This window comes from Oryx dammah, unplaced genomic scaffold (assembly GCF_014754425.2).
Source record: "Oryx dammah isolate SB20612 unplaced genomic scaffold, SCBI_Odam_1.1 HiC_scaffold_22, whole genome shotgun sequence".
NCBI classification, from domain to species: domain Eukaryota; kingdom Metazoa; phylum Chordata; class Mammalia; order Artiodactyla; family Bovidae; genus Oryx; species Oryx dammah.
Window position 1 is genome coordinate 9,010,532 of NW_024070206.1, and position 20,729 is coordinate 9,031,260.

A 20,729-nucleotide genomic window follows, 5' to 3' on the forward strand; every position below is an offset into this window, starting at 1 on the left:
CTGATGACAAGTTATGATGACCCTCAAAAGGTGAGGTGCTGATGCTGGGTTATGATGACCCCCAGAACACGGGGTACTGATGACAAGTTATGATGACACTCAGAAGGGGAGGTGCTGATGCTGGGTTATGATGACCCCCAGAACACGGGGTACTGATGACAAGTTATGATGACACTCAGAAGGGGAGGTGCCGATGACGGGTTATGATGACCCTCAGAACACGGGGTGCCAATGACAGGTTATGATGACCCTCAAAAGGTGAGGTGCTGATGCTGGGTTATGATGACCCTCAGAAGCTGAGGTGTCAATGATGGGTTATGATGACCCTCAGAAGGTGAGGTGCTGATGCTGGGTTATGATGACCCACAGAACACGAGGTGCCGATGCTGGGTCATGATGACCCCCAGAACACGAGGTACTGATGATGGGTTATGATGACCCTCAGAACACGAGGTACCGATGATGGGTTATGATGACCCCCAGAACACGAGGTGCTGATGATCGGTTATGATGACCCTCAGAACACGAGGTACCGATGATGGGTTATGATGACCCCTGTCAAATAACAACACATCTCTGTTTCCCACAGGAGTGTTTTGGAGAAAGCTTTTCCTAGAGAGTTATGGATCTTCTCTATCCGTTTTCATTTAGGCAACAAAAACGAGTTTCAGAAGCAGGACCTCTTTTAAGACATTTATAAATACTAATCCAACTCACGCAATGAAAAATGACCCTGATGTTTCTACAAGAAAATGTACAATTTAATTGTTTAGAATTTCATTGAGCAGGGCAAAAGTGTTCTGCTCTTGGCCTTAGATCATAGAAGGTTACCTCAGCAAAAGATATCTTGGAATTGGTCTTGTTTGAAAAAAAAAAAAAAAGAACCAAGACAAAACAAAAAAAGGACTTTGGAATTTATTTTCCACAGAGACTAAACGCAAGTGCATGACAAAATGGCAGCTTAAGTGGTCCTTAACTTATGTACAAATAATGAACCATTTGAAACTTTAATGAACGCTGTGAACCTACTCAATAGAAAAATACACACACACAGAGAAATGTGAATTTAATTTCAAATCAATTATTAAACCCACAATTTCTCCCCTGAACTCCGGTGGAAGAACATGTGATCAGTTTTAGAGTTTCACTACTCTAAATGTGATCTACAGAAGGGCAAAATCAGCATCGCCTGGTTATCTTCCTGGAATCTCAGGCCCTCTTCTGGATCTACTGAATCAGAACCTGTATTTTAGGAGGTTCTGAAGGTGATTCCTGGGCACCTAAGATTTGAAGCTATTTGAACGTGACTCTGCAGAGCTTACAGAGTTAAGTTCAGAAAGAGTTTAGAATTAAAAATGTCTACCTCAAATCACATTTGAAAATGACTCATACTATAATATTCTTAATAGAACATATATCTTATTTGTAAATGGATAAACCACAAGATCCTACTGTATAGCAGAAGGAACTATATTCAATATCCTGAGATAAAACATGATGGATCAGAATATAGTAAAGAAAATGTATATAAATATATGTATGTATATACATATATATGTCACTTTACTGAAGTATTTATTAATTTACTGTACAGAAATCAACAATATTGTAAATCAACTATACTTCAATTAGAAAAAACTTTTGAAAAGAACATGTATATTAGATGTAAGTGAGAAGACAAAGGTTTAATATTTTATACGTGTTGATAAAAAATGTCCTTTTCCTACTTTCTGGTCCTCATTTCTTACTCTTTGCCCTGCAATTGTCTTTGCAGAAGGTTAGAGCCTAGAATAGCTAAGCTGGAAGGGAGAGCTGGGACTTAGGAAGTTCCAGAGGCTTTAGTCACATTAAATTGGTTCATGATGAGAAGCAATTCAGGAGATGCAGGGTTTATAAGTGAGAGGAAGTCAGGCATGTTACCATCAAATCTGAACACCTACTGGACATAAATCCTTAGTGGGCTTGAGGAACAGACATTCATAACAATAGGTGGAGAGACAGATTAAGAAATTGCAGGGGGGATGCTATTTAATGCAGTTTGGTCATTTACAGGGGCTGTTAGGAAAGAGCTTCCTGGCTGTTGGATGGACTTATGATTTAAGAGCAGGGCCTGCTTAACTGAAAGAGGCTATGCTGCTCTCTAGACCTAAGAAATGACATTCAGACCGCTCTAGGCAGCTGTTGTGAAATTCTCAAGGCCATTCTGTATTCTAAGCCAGGAAGGGCCCCTTTCATTGACTGCTCCTTCTGTGGTGCATATTCTTGTGGTGAAATTCAACCTGCGGAAGTTGGATCTCGTGTACCACTGAATCAGGAAAATGTACTTGTAACCCTTTCACATGACCCTACTGCTTCTTACTATAAGGCACTAGAAAATTCACTGGGCCCAATTTGTAAGGCAATGTGGTCTCCAGATTATATGGAATCAGAAGCTCTTGGATTCAGTGCTAACATTTCTAACTAGTATCGTTCATGTTTACAGGCTCTGACTCCCTTGGGAAGATGAAACTCTTTCCAGGCTAGATTTTATACTCTGCATTTATCGTTGTGGAAAGTGGAAGCACAGAGGTTAAATAACTTACATAAGGGCAACCTAGCCAGTGAGCAGGGGAGCTGGGGCCTAGTGGAGTTTTATTATTTTCTTCCTGAAGTTCTCTTTCAGTTACAGTCTGCTCTTGCCAAAGACTGGCTGAATTCTCATCACGTGAAGCCTTTCTGCCCTTAGTCCTGCACCATGGCAGGCATCAGCTCACACCTGTGGGTCCAAAGCACTCTGTTTCTATTAACTAAATGTGGTACCATTCCAGAGAGGAGCCAAGAAGAGAACAGATAACTATAATTTAAACGCAACACCTCCTGAACCAAAAGGTTAAATCAGCAATCTCAGACTTTAAAGGTATAGTAAGTGAACACATTATTGTAGCTTGAAATTTGCTGTTTTTTATTTAAAAAATCATGACTCAGATGACCACATAAGTAGAAAGATATAAACTGGGTAAGAGGATGGGATACAAACAGCCGACTCATTGGAAAAACCCTGGTGCTGGGAAAGATTGAAGGCAGAAGGAGAAGAGGGCGACAGAGGATGAGATGTTTGGATGGCATCACTCAGTCAATGGACATGACCTTGGGCAAACTCCAGGAGACAGTGGAGGGCAGGGAAGCCTGGTGTGCCGCAGTCCATGGGGTCGCAAAGAGTCGGACGTGACTTAGTGATGGCACAACAACAGCAAGAGGATGGGAAATATAAAAGAAGAATATTTGAGGGCAATTTGGAGTAGATATGAAAAGAGTAGTTGTTTTAAGTACCATCAACTGAATTGGGCTTACTGATCACTGTTTTATACCAACTTTAAAAAAAAAAAAGTTTGTTGGAATCCCTTTACCACAAAAGATAAAGGCATTCTCCTCTGAGAGCTTCGATATCCCAGTAAATAAGAGATTCTGGCAATAAGAACATCAATCCTCTTGCAAACCTGAGATGAAAGTCTACGCTATGAAGCATACAAGATGTTTAACATGGCACTTGAATCTCCCATCAAGTCCCTGCCAGTAAACGTTATAAACATTCAGAAGAAGTAGGATCATTAAGTGGTTTTTACACATTCTTTCAGATATTACAGGTCATATCTTTAGAAATAGTTTGCCCATGGCTAAATTTTCACTTATTCACAGAGATTTTGTTTTCAGTATGCTAGATTTTTCACAACACATTTTTAATAATCTGCTAACACAGAGGTTTACATGAATACTTTTTGCTTCAAAATTTTTCCCTGCTCCCAAAGAAAGCAACTGGAATCTGACACAAATTGATGAACTATATGGAACTCTGTCAAATACTTGGAAGATTTAAGATGCACAGTGTGTAGCTCAGAATCTTTATTCAAGGCAAATCTTTCTCTTACTCATACTCTTTAACAATGCAAAGAAGAAACACAGAAAGAATGCTTACCTTTTTACTGCAGTGATTGAGATTGCTAGGGTTTCAGGTTTCATTTTTCTTTGAAGAGGAATGCTGATCTAATATCACAGATGAGAATGAGCAGAATTTAGGGGAGCATAATTCCATAATATTACAGCAAAATGGAGAGAAGACTAGTCCTCAGGATTTTATTTGTAATGAGCTTCACTACCCCCCCCGCTTTTTTTTAGTAATTTAAAGGGGACATGGTTCTTCTTCATGTACTATGTATATTTAATTTCATGAAGTTAAATTACTGAATAGAACTTCCAGAGGTGGTGGCTTAGTATTACTCTTTCCCACTTTATGTAACTTAATTCAACTTTACCAGAAAGTGTTATTCATAGTTCAGGCCATTTAGCATTTTATGATCAAATGGTCATGAATTTGGAAATTGTTTCATCTTATCTGCCTTTATTATCAGTATCTAACTCTTTTACCAACTCCCAAATTGCCTTGCTTCACCTATAATCATCATTAGACTTGAAATGGAAGACCTGAATTTAATTTCTGGCTCTTGTTACTCTATTCTGACAAACTCTACAAATATTTATTGAGTGTCCGTTATGTGTAAGAGTTTGTATAAAGGTCAAAGAACAAACACATATGAGCCTGAAACAGGACAAATTATTCAACCTCTTTGTATCAATAATGGTGATAATAGTTACTTTGCAGGTAGGCAGGAATTCACTTAAGAATATCCTTTAAAAATTGTAAATGTTGACAAAATGTAAAGTGTTAACCCTACTAGTTTCTCCTAAGCTGACTTTTAAAAGGCACTTTGACCCTCAAGAATATTTTGTAAATAACAAAATTTCTATAGTGGTAGTTAATCATGTGACCGATCAGGTTCTTAGGTGACAGGAAAGGAAAAACTGCTGCCTTGAAAACAACGTGTTCTTCACCCTTTCTCTCATCATTTTCTATCACTCACAAGGCCACCACTCCCCAGTATAATCAAAGGACAGTCTTCTTAGAGTATATGCTTCAAACTAGATTATCTACTATGTAATAGATTTGTTTTTATTTTCTCTATAGTTTGATCCCCCAGGTTGGGAAGATCTCTTGGAGAAGAAAATGGCACCCCACTCCAATATTCTTGCCTGGACAAGTCCTTGGACAGAGGAGCCTGGCAGGTTAGAGTCTATGGGGTCACAAGAAGTTAGACGCGATTGAGCACACAGACACACGATTATTTAGCTGGCAACGCAATGATTTAACCCTAGAGTCAGATTGCATAATGCTGATAATTAGCTTCAATTTATTTGTGATCTAACAATTCTTGTCTCTAAAAAGCAGAGACATTACTTTGTCAACAAAGGTCTGTCTAGTCAAGGCTATGGTTTTTCCAGTAGTCATGTATGGATGTGAGAGTTGGACTATAAAGAAAGCTGAATGCTGAAGAATTGATGCCTTTGAACTGTGGTGTTGGAGAAGACTCTTGAGAGTCCCTTGGACTGCAAGGAGATCCAACCAGTCCACCCTAAAGGAGACCAGTCCTGGGTGTTCATTGGAAGGACTGATGCTGAAGCTGAAACTCCAGTACTTTGGCCACCTGATGTGAAGAGCTGACTCATTTGAAAAGCCCCTGATGCTGGGAAAGATAGAGGGCAGGAGGAAAAGGGGATGACAGAGGATGAGATGGCTGGATGGTATCACCGACTCAACGGACATGAGTTTGGGTAAACTCTGGGAGTTGGTGATGGACAAGGAGGCCTGGTGTGCTGTGGTTCATGAGGTCACAAAGAGTCGGACACGACTGAGCAACTGAACAATTCTTGGTACAATATTTCTTTAAATTGTGCCAAAGTTTGATCAAAAGGGTGCAGTTTTGACTCAATGGTGCTCAGTCGCCCCCTCTTACCAATAGCTTTTTGAAATTCTAAAAAGTACCAGCTATTCCTTTTTTCACTCTCACTGACCTTCACATGTTCTGACCCACAATCTGAGTAATATTCTCATGTGTGTTAACTTTTATCTTTGCTTTACACTCCGTTCTGCACATTTAAATTTTATGATTGGACTCCAAAGCCATGGTTCTCCACAGTGTGTGGTGCTGAAAGCACCAGATGCCAGCTCTCTGGCCCCTTGCCCTCCCGTCAAGGGATCTGGCAGGCTGGACAGGTGAGTTTAACAGGAGCTATTTCAGAGTTCTTGGCTTAGTATCTCCCTTTCTCCATCTAGTCTACATAAAAGAAGAAAACATTTACTCAGATACTAAGCTAAATAATTCAACCTGCCTGCTATCAAACAATTCTTTCTGAGGGATATTTAATAACTAGAATCATCCTAGAAACCCACCTGTACAAAAGAAGTCAATCTAAAATAGCTACTCGCATCACTACACACTCGCTAACATACTTTCTTTCTCTTCAGTGTTCTATTTCTCTGAATTCTGTAAACTTGACCACCAGCTCAACTCTTGACCTTGGGCGAGCCACTTAACCTTTTTAGGCTTCAGTTTTGTCATTTATAAGTGAGGTACCAGTCACATGGCTTACTTATAAAGTTTCCTAAAGTTGCTTCTAGAAATCCCTCTCTTTGAGGCAGTTAGCACAGGTTTTCCCTAAATCCTGGAACACCATGCTAAAGGAAACATATTTTATTAAAACATCAAGTAGGTTTCAGTGTTACAAATATTGGTGATGTATAAAGCAAATTTGACTTAACTGCATTTTGTGTGCACGTTAAGTCGCTTCAGTCGTGTCTGACTCTCTGTGCCCTTTGGACTGTAGCCTACCAGGCTCCTCTGTCCATGAGATTCTCCGGGCAATAATACTGGAATGGGTTGCCATGCCCTTCTCCAGGGGACCTTCCTGACCCAGGGATCAAACACACATCACTTATGTCTCTTGCATTGCAGTCAGGTTCTTTACTACTAGCACCATCCTGACCCAGGGATTGAACCTGGGTCTTCTGCATTGCAGTCAGATTCTTTACTGTCTTAACCACCAGGGAAGAGCCAATTACATTTTACCAAGGAGTAATTTAGAATGACTAGACCAAATCAAATCAAATCAAATTTCACCTATTAAAAAAATGATCTGTTAGACATCAGGACAGGATGATTTAGAAGGTAACTACCAAGAAAACAACCCCTTGCCCAAACAAACAAAAACATACAGAGAGCTGAGCTTACACATGAGATACAGCATACTAGGGGGCGGCGTAATTTTCTCCTTTGAAACTGATTGATGGTATCGGCTCCAATAACATCAAATCAACACATCTCTCCTACTTAACTGTGCCAATGATTTATTTGCTCTAACTGGCCTGGAAAGCGACCCTCTTGTTCTACCTGCTGAAGAATGTCTGACCCCCCAAGACCTTTGCCCATGGCTGATTTCAGCAAAATGGAACACTCAGGTGCAATCCTGATGAATACCCGCAACGGTGGCGTACACGTGGCTCAGGGAAAGGAACTGAAGTAACGTATTATAGTAATTTATCGGTGGTTCTGTGTGACCGAGTATTTACAGAAATGAGGCCTGCCAGAAAGATCAGGTTATAGCAGGAACACATGATTTCCCAGCCAGCCATAAAATACAAATCAAATGCCTTTTCTGCCCGCTGTCAGCCACCTCCACCCACTCCTTGTCCCCAACCCTCAGACAAATTGCAGCACATGCCACAATTTGCAGAGGGAAAATCAAACTCAATTTCGCAGTACAATGGAGTGAGTTTTGGTCTTGTCATGTCCACTGACATATTGATCCCTAGAAGACTGAACAGATCAGGATGTCCTGGGTTTTCCCTTTATGAATAAAAACATGTAGAGATGCAGTGTGTAAATGGATGACAATGAAGCATGCATACAGCTTTACAAAGATGCAAGAACTCCAGGAGACTAGTGCTGTAAAACAGCACTACAATATAAAAGTCACTATTTAAGAGGTCACATTTTCTTTCCCTTTAGAATTACAGCCTTGCAAGACAAATGGTCCCCTAAGCCAGGTTCATTTAAAGTACATCTGATCAGTTCACAGCTAAAAGGAATTTTCACTAGTGAAGGAAAAAAAAATAGCCTATCTTGGCCCTTTGTAGAATTTATGTCAGCTCTATAAGACCATAAGCCCAATGCTCCATCAAGCATTTTCTATTTAATCTGAAAGGAGACTAAGCCAAATCACTTATATGGCCACATCTGTGATTTGCAAAATGTAGTATTTGCAGCCTCCCTGATATGTGTAAAGACCACACAGTTATTCACGTCTATAGGTGAAGCATTAAGAAATGGAACTGCTTTATCATGAGTTGATGATCAAATGGTAAGAAATACCATAAAACACCCTAGAGTCTAGGAAGCTAAATTTCTAATCGTGGAAGGAAAACATAAATGATGGGATGAATCTGTGTTTTTAGGTAGGTAGAGGTAGAATGTCAGTCATTATGATAATAGGATGATTTTCTAATTACCATTTCTTATGGAAATACTGCGCGTCTCTGTGCAACTGCATGCAGGGATATCATTAGTGCACATTACGCAGAGAAGGGGACGACAGCGGGTGAGACGGGTGGATGACATCACTGACTCAATGGACGTGAGTTTGAGGAAACTCTGGGAGATGGTGAAGGACGAGGGAGCTTGGTGTGCTGCAGTCCATGAGGCTGCAGAGTCGGACTCGACTGAGTGACTAAACAACAAATAAATCATATAAAACTACTGCAAACATAGCTTCTCATGCCTTTTTGGGAGGCAAGCTGAGGCACAGATCGATAATACTGCCCAAGAAAAACCATACACAGGAACCTGAGAAGAAAAAGAACTTCTTCCCCGATCTAATTTAAATGATTTCAAACCAGAAGGGGCTGCTCATTGGGTACGATATTTCAAAATTATGGCGATGCCTCACATTACCATATCTAAAGTAACTACTTGTGGTAAGTAAAGATAAGTTCATTAGTAATTATGCAGTCTTTTATTATGAAACTCAGAGTAAATCTACTTGAGGTATTGTTTTTAACCCAAAAAGAGAAAGACGTGACATCATCCATCAGTTTGACTCAAGCAATGATTTTCTGAGAATTAAAATTTGTCGAAAGCTCTAAGTATTTCATCTTTTAGAATAAGAAGCATGTGGTTAATGTCACAGCTAATACATTTGTCAGTCTGCTAATTTTCTGTTTCTATTAGAGTAAGTAAACATCAGCCCTTTCTTAAAAGCATACTACTTACCATGTGTCAGGAGCGATGCAGGGAGAACTTATTTGAAAATCATGCGGTAAGACTTTATGAAATGCACAGGAGTCACAGGGAGATAATGGAGAAACAAAAAAGGGAAAGGCATTTAATGTCCCAGTGACGGTGGGGGTGGACCTCAGGTGAGTGGGAGTGGATGGCATTTAAAGGGGAACTATGGTTTTATATAAAATCAATCCCCCAACAAGTCAAACACAGTAGAAAATTTTAAAGAAAAGGTAGTTTATAAGAAATCATTCCACTAAAATAAGAACAATATTAAAATAAATGTAGACTTATAAATATGCAGGGGAAATCAAGGAAAATGAGATCTTGCCCACATGACATTAGAACAGAAAGGCTCTTCAAATACACTCAGTATTTGAGAAAATAGGTGTAGAGACAAAAGAAAAACCTCTCTGAGCCATCTTTTAAAGACATAATACACTCATTCATGCTGAACTGAGTATATTTTTTTTAGACAGCTTTGGTTTCACTGTAACTAGAATAAAAAAATAATAATAATTAGTAAATGACCATGATAAGTGCTTTGTTCTGCCTCTTATCGGGTGTTCTTTCTACTGGGTCACTTGGGGGTCATTTTTTGTTACTATGGATCACCTGGAACATGAGTTTATTTCCAGATTTTGTGTTCCAAACCCACTATTACTGCCACTGCAGAATTTTCATTTAAAATGGACTTCTGAATATGATTGCCATCTTTTTTTCTCTGCATAACACAGTTCCTAAAAAATAAAAAACTTCAAAATAGAACATCAACAATATAAAGACTACAGCACTTTAGTTTCTTGGTGTTATAAAATTGGTATTAAATGGCAACCCACTCCAGTGTTCTTGCCTGAAGAATCCCAGGGATGGGGAGCCTGGTGCGCTGCCGTCTATGGGGTCACACAGAGTCAGACACAACTGAAGTGACTTAGCTGCAGCAGCAGCAGCAGGATAAAACAGTTAAACATCTCTAGAAGAAATGGACGAATTCTCAGAAAGGTACAATCTCTCAAGACTGAACCAGGAAGAAACAGAAACTATGAACAGACCCATTCCAAGCACTTAAATTTAATCAGTAATTAAAAAATTCTCAACAAGTAAAAGTTCAGGACCAGATGGCTTCACAAGTGAATTCTACCAAACATTTAGAGAAGAGTTAACACTTATTGTTCAGAAGCTATCCAAAAGAACTGCAGAAAAATGAATACTTCTGAACTCACTCTATGAGGCCAGCATCATTGTGAAACGAAAACCAAAGATATCACACAAAAAAGGAAAATTATAGGCCAATATCACTGATAAAGACAGATGTGAAAATTCTCAACAAAATACTAGAAAACAGAATCCAACAATACATTAAAAGGATCATATACCATGATCAAATGGGATTTATCCTAGGGATGCAAGGATTTTTCAATATCCACTATTTAATCAATATGATACACCAGAGTAAGAAATTGAAGAATAAAAACCATGCAATCATTTCAATAGGTATAGAAAAAGCTTCTGATAAAATTCTCATCTTCTCTCACTCATTAAAATGTGAGGGAAGAAACCTTGTGAGAAAATGGTATTTCCCAACTCAGAATTATTTCAGATGTTTCCCTTTTTTTTTCTTTTTATCAGCTTTAGACTGATTTAATTCAATAGGCTTTAAAATTATCTTTGCTTTTGTCATTAAATGAGTTAGACACAAACTAAGAGTTACAAATGAGTTCCTAAAAGTTCAGAACCCCTGCTTTCTAAATCAAAAAGAGTGGGAAAAGAAGCCTTGCTCCCTAGCTGTGTAGATTTAAATATACTACTTAAATGCTCTTTATTACAATTTCCTTATCCTTGAAATAGGTTTAAAAAAGGCACAACCTCACAAAGTTTTGAGGATCACATACCACACTACAAGGCTTCAGAAGCATATAGGTCACACAGCACATGTTCAATAAAGGTTAGTTATTAGTAGTAGTTGCAATTAACCTGCCATCTATCCTGAATACCCGTGTCCTCCAAGATCATTTCCCTTAGTTGGCTTTTCAGTGGGAAAGTGAGTATAGCCAGAAATCACCAGGCAGCATGTTCTTGACACAGGAATTTCCTGAAATAAATTTTCTTGCTTCAAATTGTTCCTGTCTCAAATAGCAAAGACCTCACAGCTTTGGGGCAATACCAAGTAGCGGATTTGGCGAATCATGTGTATGTGGGGTAGATATGTGGCTGGCACAAGAGACTGGACAATACGGACTTGCTTCGGATCCTAGTGCGGCCTTCCTTGGGGCTAGAAGAGCCATCTCCGGTGAAATGAAACCATGACCTGCAGTGAACCTGTGTGTCAGAGAAGACCCTATTCTGCCCAGGGGCGACATGCAGCTCGCATCTCAAGGGATGGAGGTCCGCAGCCCTCCTGGGTTCTACTCCACCTCAAGGAGTTGGGTAGCTGAGCAGCCATATTAGACACCACACGAATGGTGAGAAACCAGATACTCGACCGGCGTGATGCCAGGAACAAGACAGAGTCTAAATGTTAATATCAATTTAAGATTCATAATGGCAGCCTTATTTTTCCTAGTGGCAGCAGGTTTACGCACTAATGTAGTGACTAACACTGCTCTGCGTATACAGCCGAAAACAGAAACTAACTCAAAGGTATCTGTACAACGGCTGATTGGTCCATGCAGCTACCTGTGTCTATTAAGGAGGGGCATCTCTCTTTACACAGAATTATTGAACTTGATTGTCTTGTGCCTAATATGCTGGGGTTGTCAAGAATGATGCCAATATCCCAAATAATTTTAAGCCCTATGTAGTTCTTTACATATTTACTTATCTAGCTACTGACCTCTCTTTCATCTTATCTATTTATTCTTCCTCCCCAGCTCCCCTCCACCTCTTCCTCATCTTTTTTCTTTTCCTTGTCCACCTTCCTCCCTCTTCCTCCTCTCCCCGTCTCTGCGCCCTGGATTCTCCCTAATCCATAACAGAAACTAAAAGGAGCTCTGGTTCAATAGAGCCAGTGGATGCCAGCTAAGGTAACAGAATGAGCACTGCCTTGGGAATTAGGGACTCAGGTTCTCCTCTCTGCATCTGCATTTCTTAGAAAGGAAATGCAGATATTGCTTCCTATCTAAGTTTGGGTTTCTTTCTATTTCTTTATTGTTATTTCTTATATAGTCATAATACTTATTTAAGATTATTTCTATATTTATTTATTTCTATTTATTTATTTCTAAAATTAGGAGATTAGACTCTATGCTGGTCTGATGCTCCTTTCTGGCCTTGGAACTCTAAAATAAGAACCCCTTGGAGACAACAATTGAAAGGAGAAAAACAGAATTATGAGATTTACATACATTTCTCTAAAAAAGTGATTTTCACAGACTTCTGTAGCTTGAACTCTAATTTTGCAGTCTACCTTTCAATCTGACAACCCATGTAGCAGAAAGTCCAGTATTCTCTGTTGGGCATATCTATAGCACATATTATAAGTACTGAACTGACATTCAGCATCAATGAATGACTTTCCAAAGGAATGAAAGGCACCAAATCAGCCAGCTGTTTATGAGGCAAATACTTAAAAGCTGCACCACAAAAATCAGCCAAAGACACGGGTGCACTGGGCACGTGATCAGCATCCAACAGACACATCACTTCCGAGCCTTCTCAGGAAGCCTCGGGCACTTAACGCAGAGCCACCAAGGACAACAAAGCTTCTGACTGCAGACATACGGGCACTTACCTGACTGAGACAGAAGCGGTGTATAAGGGACTTTCGGTTCTATTGCACTCATCGGCGGAGGTAGCAAAGGGTTGGCGAAGCTGCGGAGGGGGTGAGTTGGGCGAACACAGGCCGTGGGGATGGTTCTGCTGGGTGCCTCCTCACTGCTCGGATGCTCAGGCTGCGCTGGGGGCAACATGGGTGGCTGTTGGGTGGTTGGTCCTTCACTCACCGCTGCAATAAACACAGTAGAAGCCATTCATTATTCCACAACAAAGTGGGCTTTCTCTAAGTCACTGCAACAGTTCAGAGAGTTATACCATGATGTGGCCAATCTATTCTTCACGTTTAGGAACATCTGCATCCCACCATCCTCTTGTGTTTATGGGACCTGTTAGCACTGCCCCTTTAAACAGTAGAAACAGACCCAGTAGGGGAGGGCTGTATCTTCTAGGAAGAATAGTAAAAGATACACAGTACTGACTGTATTGCCTGAATTGTCTGGGCCCTGCAATCATAAGTGATGGAGTGAGAAAAGAGTTATTTCTCCTTTCATAAGTAGCAATGTCAGTGAAATTCAATGTACCAAACCAGGCTACAGCTGCATTATTATCTACTAGCCAATATGCCAATTTTTCTGTGATTTAAACATGCCATGTCAGCTACCAAACACATCAGAGTTACTGGGTGCTCAAGGCATTGCTAATAAAATGATGCAAATAATAACCATTGTCGTTATCTTCCGAAACAAAATAGATGCACATCAATTTAAGAAGTTACATGAGAGATGACTTTGCTGAAACAAGTTGCCTGAATGCAGAATTGCAGTTTTTCCCCTTTGGTAGTAAACCTTGTAATTTTCATTCAGATTACTATGGTTGAAGAGGCTTCACATAGTTGTTTGTGACAGCCTTTGGCTATTTGGACAATTTTGTGTGTAGAAACACACCTTTTGCTCCAAAGAACACAGTTGAGTTGTACTAAAATATTGGCCAGGCAGTTTTTCATGCTAAGAACACTATGATTTGACTTTATTCATTCATCTTCAGACTCAACAGATCCAAGTTAAATTGAAAATGAACAGAGATGCATAGTAGGTATAAGTGTGGATCAAAGAAGAATATTTCTGATTATTTCTTAAGAAAGTACTATTGGGTAAATGTGGAAAATAATTCAGTGATAGAAGATAATCTCTTTCCTTTGAAAGAGAATTTCTAAGTAGGTAATATCTCAAGATAATTAGTTTGTGAGATAATTCTGAGACACCTCTCTAGGAGGCTCAGTGAGGTCAGCAAAGGGCAGAGGAGACAGAAAATCTGATAATGCTGAAGGGGGTGGAGATTAAAGATATAAAAGATATGCAACAGTGAAATGTGCCTGTAGAAGGCATTTGATATTAAAGCTCATTTTTTCTATATTCAAAAAGGATTAGAGATCCTCTAGGTCACTGAGCAGGCTTCAGGCTTACCCCATTCAAAGATGGAGGTGGAAAGACACAGGGTTGGCCAAGGACAGATGTAGCCATGTAGCACTCAGAACCAGAAAATGGGCAAAGACTTGATAAAATATTTCTTCAAATAAGGAAAATGTAATCAAGCAAACTAGATAGAACTCTGATGGCAAGCAGAGTCTGAAGAGTGGTACCTTATCTCTATGCTAGGATGTCTTATCAAATATGGACGTGTATGTATGTGCATATATAATCTCAAGGTTAAAGTGTGGGGCTGTAAGGAAAACATTAAGATGAGTCTTCAGTGATGTTGGTTCTCAAAGACAAAAGGGAAAGGGACCTTCAGGTAGATGCTAAAAGGAGCTAAACTGCTTTCAAGAATGTAAAGGGAAAGAGGAATATGCATGTAACTTGTGTTCCATCAGGATGGTATAATTAGGTGACTGAGAGTATAGTTTTAGAAACAGAATTATGCAGGTTTTACTCTGGACTCATATTTAATCTAAAGAAATAAATGGTCAATTGCTCAAATAAAAATACAGTATCTCTTAGACTGAGAGAAGCAGCTGCAGGAACCAACAATGAGGTCTTTCTTTTATTACCAAAGGGCTAGTTTTTATTAAAGGGTTTGTATCATCATATTAGGGGCTTCCCCAGTGGGGTAGCCCTCAGTGGGTAAATAGTCCCCCTGCAATGCAGGAGGCACAGGAGATGAGGGTTCAGTCCCTGGTTCAGGATGATCCCCTGGAGGAGGAAATGGCAACCCACTCCAGTATTCTGACCTGGAGAACTGCATGGACAGAGGAGCCTGGTGAGCTACATACAGCCCATGGGTCACAGAGTGAGACGCAACTAGCATGCACACACATCATATTAAAAATGCCTCTCCATGAGAAGAAATTCCATGATTTTTCTCAGAAATCTGCTGTAATTCTTTCTATGGAAGCTGGATTGCAATAAATCTGTATCATATTTTTAAAAACTGCTTTAGTCTTTACAGAGGTAGTAACATTTTGTGATATCTTTCTTTTCTTCATTCCTTCCTTCATATTTTTTTCTTTTCTATTTCTTCTATATTTTTGAAATGAAAGAGAGCTATATTAAAATATTATTATGATCATAGGTTTGATAAAACTTTGCAATTTTTTATTCTTCTAAAATTTACTTAAAAACTTTAGGCCTCTCATGAATTATGTTGACTTCATTGAATTTTGGGGGTGGGCACTACCATTCCTCTTCTCTTTAACATATTTGAAAATAAAAATGCTGAGCACTCCGAGTCCTCCATTCCCAAGTTTTCAGTTGGCTACCATGATTCCCACTGGGAACATCACAGTGTTGTTCTTGACACCAAGGGAAGAAATAATGGCTTGATACCACTGGACCTGCTCTTTAGCAAAATCAATATTTTGTGCCACAGAGTGAAGAGGAAAGTGCCTAACCTCATATGCTAGGTGGGAATGAGAGGGTCCAGACTTGAGACTGAATGTATCAGTAATGCACAAAGGATTGTTTTTGTTTTGTTCAAAATGTTAATTTTGCTTAATACCTAATACAATGGCAAGGTACAGGTTTTTCATAGGTGATTCATAATAGTTATATGTTGCATGGAGCAAAAAAAAAAAAAGTGCCTTTTAGAATTGGCTGACATTTAAGGCAGTGAAAAAACTCTCCAGCAAACACAAGAGCAACTGCTCCACTGGAAAAAAGCTCTCATTTCATCTGAGCCTGTTTGGCCAGTTCAGGTGCCAGCTTCAGGACACCTAAGTGAAACAGACTGGCTTTCTGACATGACATTTAGCAGTGCTAAGAGCTCCAAAAGCAAAGAAAACCTCCTTCGCTCACAAAGTGCAGCATCCCTGCAATTCACAGACTAAAGTGAGAATCAAATAGGTCCTGGCAAGGCACTCATTTTCAAATGATGAGATAGTAGGAATTCATGGTGCAAATAGCCTACGGTTATACAGCAGAGTCAAATCTCAAGGCAATTTATAATAATTAATGCCAACACATAAATAATTGCTACAAAATAACTGGCAAAAGTATTGTAAAAACGGAAATGAGGATTTTCTTTCTATCTCAGATTGCATTGAAAGAAATATAGCAGACGAATAACTAAGCAAAGACACTTCGAGACATGAACCAAATTCACTCATTAATTTCAGAAGAACAACATCATGCAGTAATCCTGGGTAACCCCAATTCCTTACAGCTAGTTTTTTTTTAAGACCCTAGCAAAAGCTCCATGAACTCCACTGTTCTGGTTTTATTGATGGCAAGTTCCATCTGTTAACTGATTTCCAATCTGGGAGAGAGGCACGGGAGAACGATAACCTGGAGAAAGGTGACTGGTGTTCTCACTGAGACAATGTCAACACTGAAGACGAGAGTGGCATCATCGCCTCTAGCCACCTGTTCCAAAGGGGAGGAAATGGAGGCCCCGATTTTATACTGACTTGTAGAAGTGAGATCTACAGATGATTGTTTGAAGTTTTCAAAATACATCTCTTTTTGTTGTTCCCCCATGGCTAGTTCCTTTCCCACGGATGTGAAGGGCAAAACTGAAGCTATTAATAGGAAGAAATATTTGTCCATCACACCTGTATAAACCTTTCTGTGTGGATCACCGAATGTGTGTTATGCAAATGCACTGTATCCTATATCTTTCCATTCATTATGGGAGGGGAGAAATTCAGCTTTATTAGTGTCCTCAGAAAGCAGCCTTCTTTGTGGGCAGGGATTTAGTGAGTCATCTCTCAAACTCAAAGGTCCATCTGATAACTTTTGAGAAAGGAGAGGTGCTCCATTTCCCAGAGTCAAAATGTTTCTTTTCCTACGTGTGCCTTTTGCTGTTTTTCAAGGTGACTAATAAGACATCTCCAGCCAGACACATGGAATGTTTTCTGCTTGAGACAGAACTGGGATGTTCAGTGTTCTCCAAGGCATTTAGAAACCGATACTGAATGGTTGGAAGTTAACTGTTTCTGACAGTGATTTAGAGAATACTTAGTTTCCTAGAAAAGAGGATGCTTGTTTTAGGTACTTCTTTTCAAAGCAATCACTTGGAAACACATATCAGTTCCTAGGCCTTTTGCATTGCACATAGCTTTGGTCAAAAAAATACTTGAAGAAGGACTGAGTATATCTTATATTTTTAAAAAATCTATGGTATCTTGGCCAGGAGTAGACTGTCAATGCCTTTTGATTTTAGATGAGGTTCACGAATTATTAAACAAAGGATTCTGTTAAGAATCCTTAATTTGCATAACTTTATACATTATCTATTTTATGTTCACATTATATGTTATGTAATAGTAATAGAATTTTAAATGTATTTAATAATATTACTTTTAAGCAAATTAAAATAAAAATCAACTAAGGAGACTGCATTTTTCTCCCTTTTTTCCTGCTCACCCTCCTTCCTTCCTTCCTCTTTCTCACTCCCTACTCCCCACCCCCACACCTTTTCATTGTAACAGACCTTAATTTTTAGAGCAGTTTTCAGAGTCATAACAAAATCGAATAAAGATACAGAGATTTACACTCTGACCCCAGGTATGCATAGCCTCGTCCAATGTCAAAATCCTGCACCACAGTGGTATGAGACTAAACAAAGGTATAAACAAATCTGTGATCCTTAACCACAGATGAAACTAAATTCTATACTAGTTCAGTTGTTTTCCTTTTCATTGAAATTTAACTTCTGGAATCATTTCCCCCATGGTTTAATGAGACAGTTTTGCATGCTGTACCAGATCAGGAGAGAAAGGAAGGAATCAATGGGATGTTGGATTTTCAGAAGGAGATGATGCTTTTAAAAATGGAAAAGAATTTACGGGAACACCCACGAATGAAATAGTTAATTTGCAGTTTTGGACAAAGTAGTGAACTTTGGCTATCTCAATCTTGCTGGAATGAACAGAAAAAGGCCATGCTGACACTTCCTTTTACAGTAAGAGAATATAAATGAACAATGAAGCAATGAGAAGAAAACTAAACTGGAACTATAAACCCCTTTTCTCTTGGGGATAGTGCAATTCAGAAACTGAAGAAGGGATTTGTGTGTTCTGAATCCCTTGATTAGAATTATCATCCTAGTTGTCTTGGGATTCAGAAATTTGGAGGTGTTGGACTTCTTACACCTTTATTTAAATCCCTTCAATGTGGTCTGGAGGACTTTTTTTCTTTGAGTTTTTGCACACAACTCTATTCTCTAGACATGATGTGCAGTGAGAAGAAGAAAAATAAATCTAATTCTCTCTTGGCAGATTTTTGATGCCTTTTAATTCTAACCTTGCTACATCTAGACAATTTATGATTTCTTAGAGCTGTCCCTGTTGGCTTGGAAAAAATATAGCTACTCCACAAATATATTTTATTGCTGTTACCATCTTATCTATTACGAAATATCCTATCTCACAGGAGATGCTGAGTCACCTGTTTGTAACTAAGAGAAGAATGCCATAAAATCGATTTTAAAATGCTGTGCTTGAAGGAAAAAAAAGCTAAATAGCACAGGAAAAATCACCAGGGTGCATATAATAGCTTGAGAATCTCTCTCCATTTGTACATTCTTTGAAACAAATACTACTCTCAGGATACAAAATCTATATACAGAAATCAGTTGCATTTTGATATACTAACAACAGACTATCAAAGAGAGAAATTAAGAAAACAATCTTATTTACAGGAGCATCAAGAACAAAATACTTAGGAATAAATTTAACTGAGGAGGTGAAACAGTTGTATACTGAAATCTACTACTTTGATAAAAGAAATTGAACAAGCCACAAAAAAATGGAAAGATGGTCTGTGTTTTCAGGTTGGAAGAATTAATATTGTTAAAACTACTAGCCAAAGCCATCTATATATTCAATCAATCCCTACTGTAATTCCAATATAATCTTTTCAGAAATAGAAAAAGAAAAAAAAACCCTAAAATTTGCATGGAACTCATGAACCAAAAGTAAACCTAAGAACAAAGCTGGAGGAATCATAGTTTCTGATTTCAAGCTATACTACAAAACTATAGCAATTAAAACAGTATAGTATTGGCATAAAAACGGACACAGACCACAGGGACAGAACTGTGAGCCTAAATATATCCCCAAGTATAAAATCAACTAATATGTAAAAAGAAATTCAATAATACACTATGGGGAGGGAACAGTCTCTTCAATAAAAGGTGCTAGGAAAACTGAATAATAGTCACTGTGAATGAGTGAACCTGAACCCTTATCTTGTACCATATGCAAAAATAAACTGGATTAAAGACTTGAACATAAGACAAAGAACTGTAGAACTCCTGGAAGAAAACAGACATTAATCTTGGCAATGATTTTATTTTTGGTTTGACACCAAAAGCAAAGGCAACAACAGCAACAATAAGTAAATCAAACTAAATCCAATTAAAAAGCAGCTATAAAGAAAGAAAATGAAAACGTAAGGGAAGGAAATTCTTACAAATCAAATATCTGATTAACTGGTTAATATCCAAAATAGACAAAAACTCATACAACTCAAAAACAAAAACACAAACACTGTGATTAAAAAAGTGCTCAGAGGAACTGAATGGACATTGTTCCAAAGAAGATATACAAAAGACCAACAGATACATGAAAAGGTGCGCAACATTACTAATCACTAGGGAAATGCCAATCAAATGCAAATCAAATGACAATGAGATATCACCTCACCTCTGTTACTATGGCTAAAATAAAAAAGATAAGAGATAAATGTTTGTGAGAATGTGGAAGAAGGAAAACACTTTTGCACTGTTGGTGGAAATATAAAATGATATAGCTACTGTAGAAAACAGTATGTAAGTACCTTAGGAAATTAAAATTGTACTAGCATATAATCTAGCCATCCCACTTCTGCTTATATAGGCAAAGGCAATGAAAACAGGGTATCAAAGAGATTCTGCATTCCCATGCATTTTTTGCCAACTATTTTTAATATTATTTCTTTAATTTGGCGGATAATTGCTTTACAGGTGCTTCCCACTTGGCTCAGTGGTAAAGAATCTGCCTGCCAATGCAAGAGATGCAAGTTCAATCCCTGGGTTGGGAAGATCCCCTGGAGAAGGAAATGGCAACCCTCTCCAGTGTTCTTGCCTGGGAAATCCTGTAGACAGAGGAGCCTGGCAGGCTGTAGTCCATGGGGTTGCAAAGAGTCAGATACAACTTAGCAACTAACACACACTTGCTTTACAATGTTGTGTTAGTTTCTGTGGTACAACAGTGTGAATCAACTGTAAGTACACTATACCATCTCCCTATTGAACCTCCCTCCCACACACCCCCAATTCCACCCCTCTAGGACATCACAGAGTACCGAGCTGAGCTCCCTGTGCTATTCAGCAGCTTCCTGCGAGCTATCCATTTTATATACGATTATATATATCAAAGCTACTCTCTCAATT

The 20,729-nt window shown here is 38.8% G+C and overlaps 1 protein-coding gene across 1 annotated transcript in view; it reads right to left on the reverse strand.

Moving 5' to 3' along the window:
* DCC (DCC netrin 1 receptor) overlaps nucleotides 1-20,729 on the reverse strand; it is an 811,418-nt gene that overhangs the window by 42,951 nt on the left and 747,738 nt on the right. Inside the window, exon 27 of the mRNA XM_040264220.1 lies at nucleotides 12,877-13,089. Within this exon, the coding sequence (XP_040120154.1) occupies nucleotides 12,877-13,089 (213 nt within the window). The remainder of the gene's footprint in view (nucleotides 1-12,876; nucleotides 13,090-20,729) is intronic.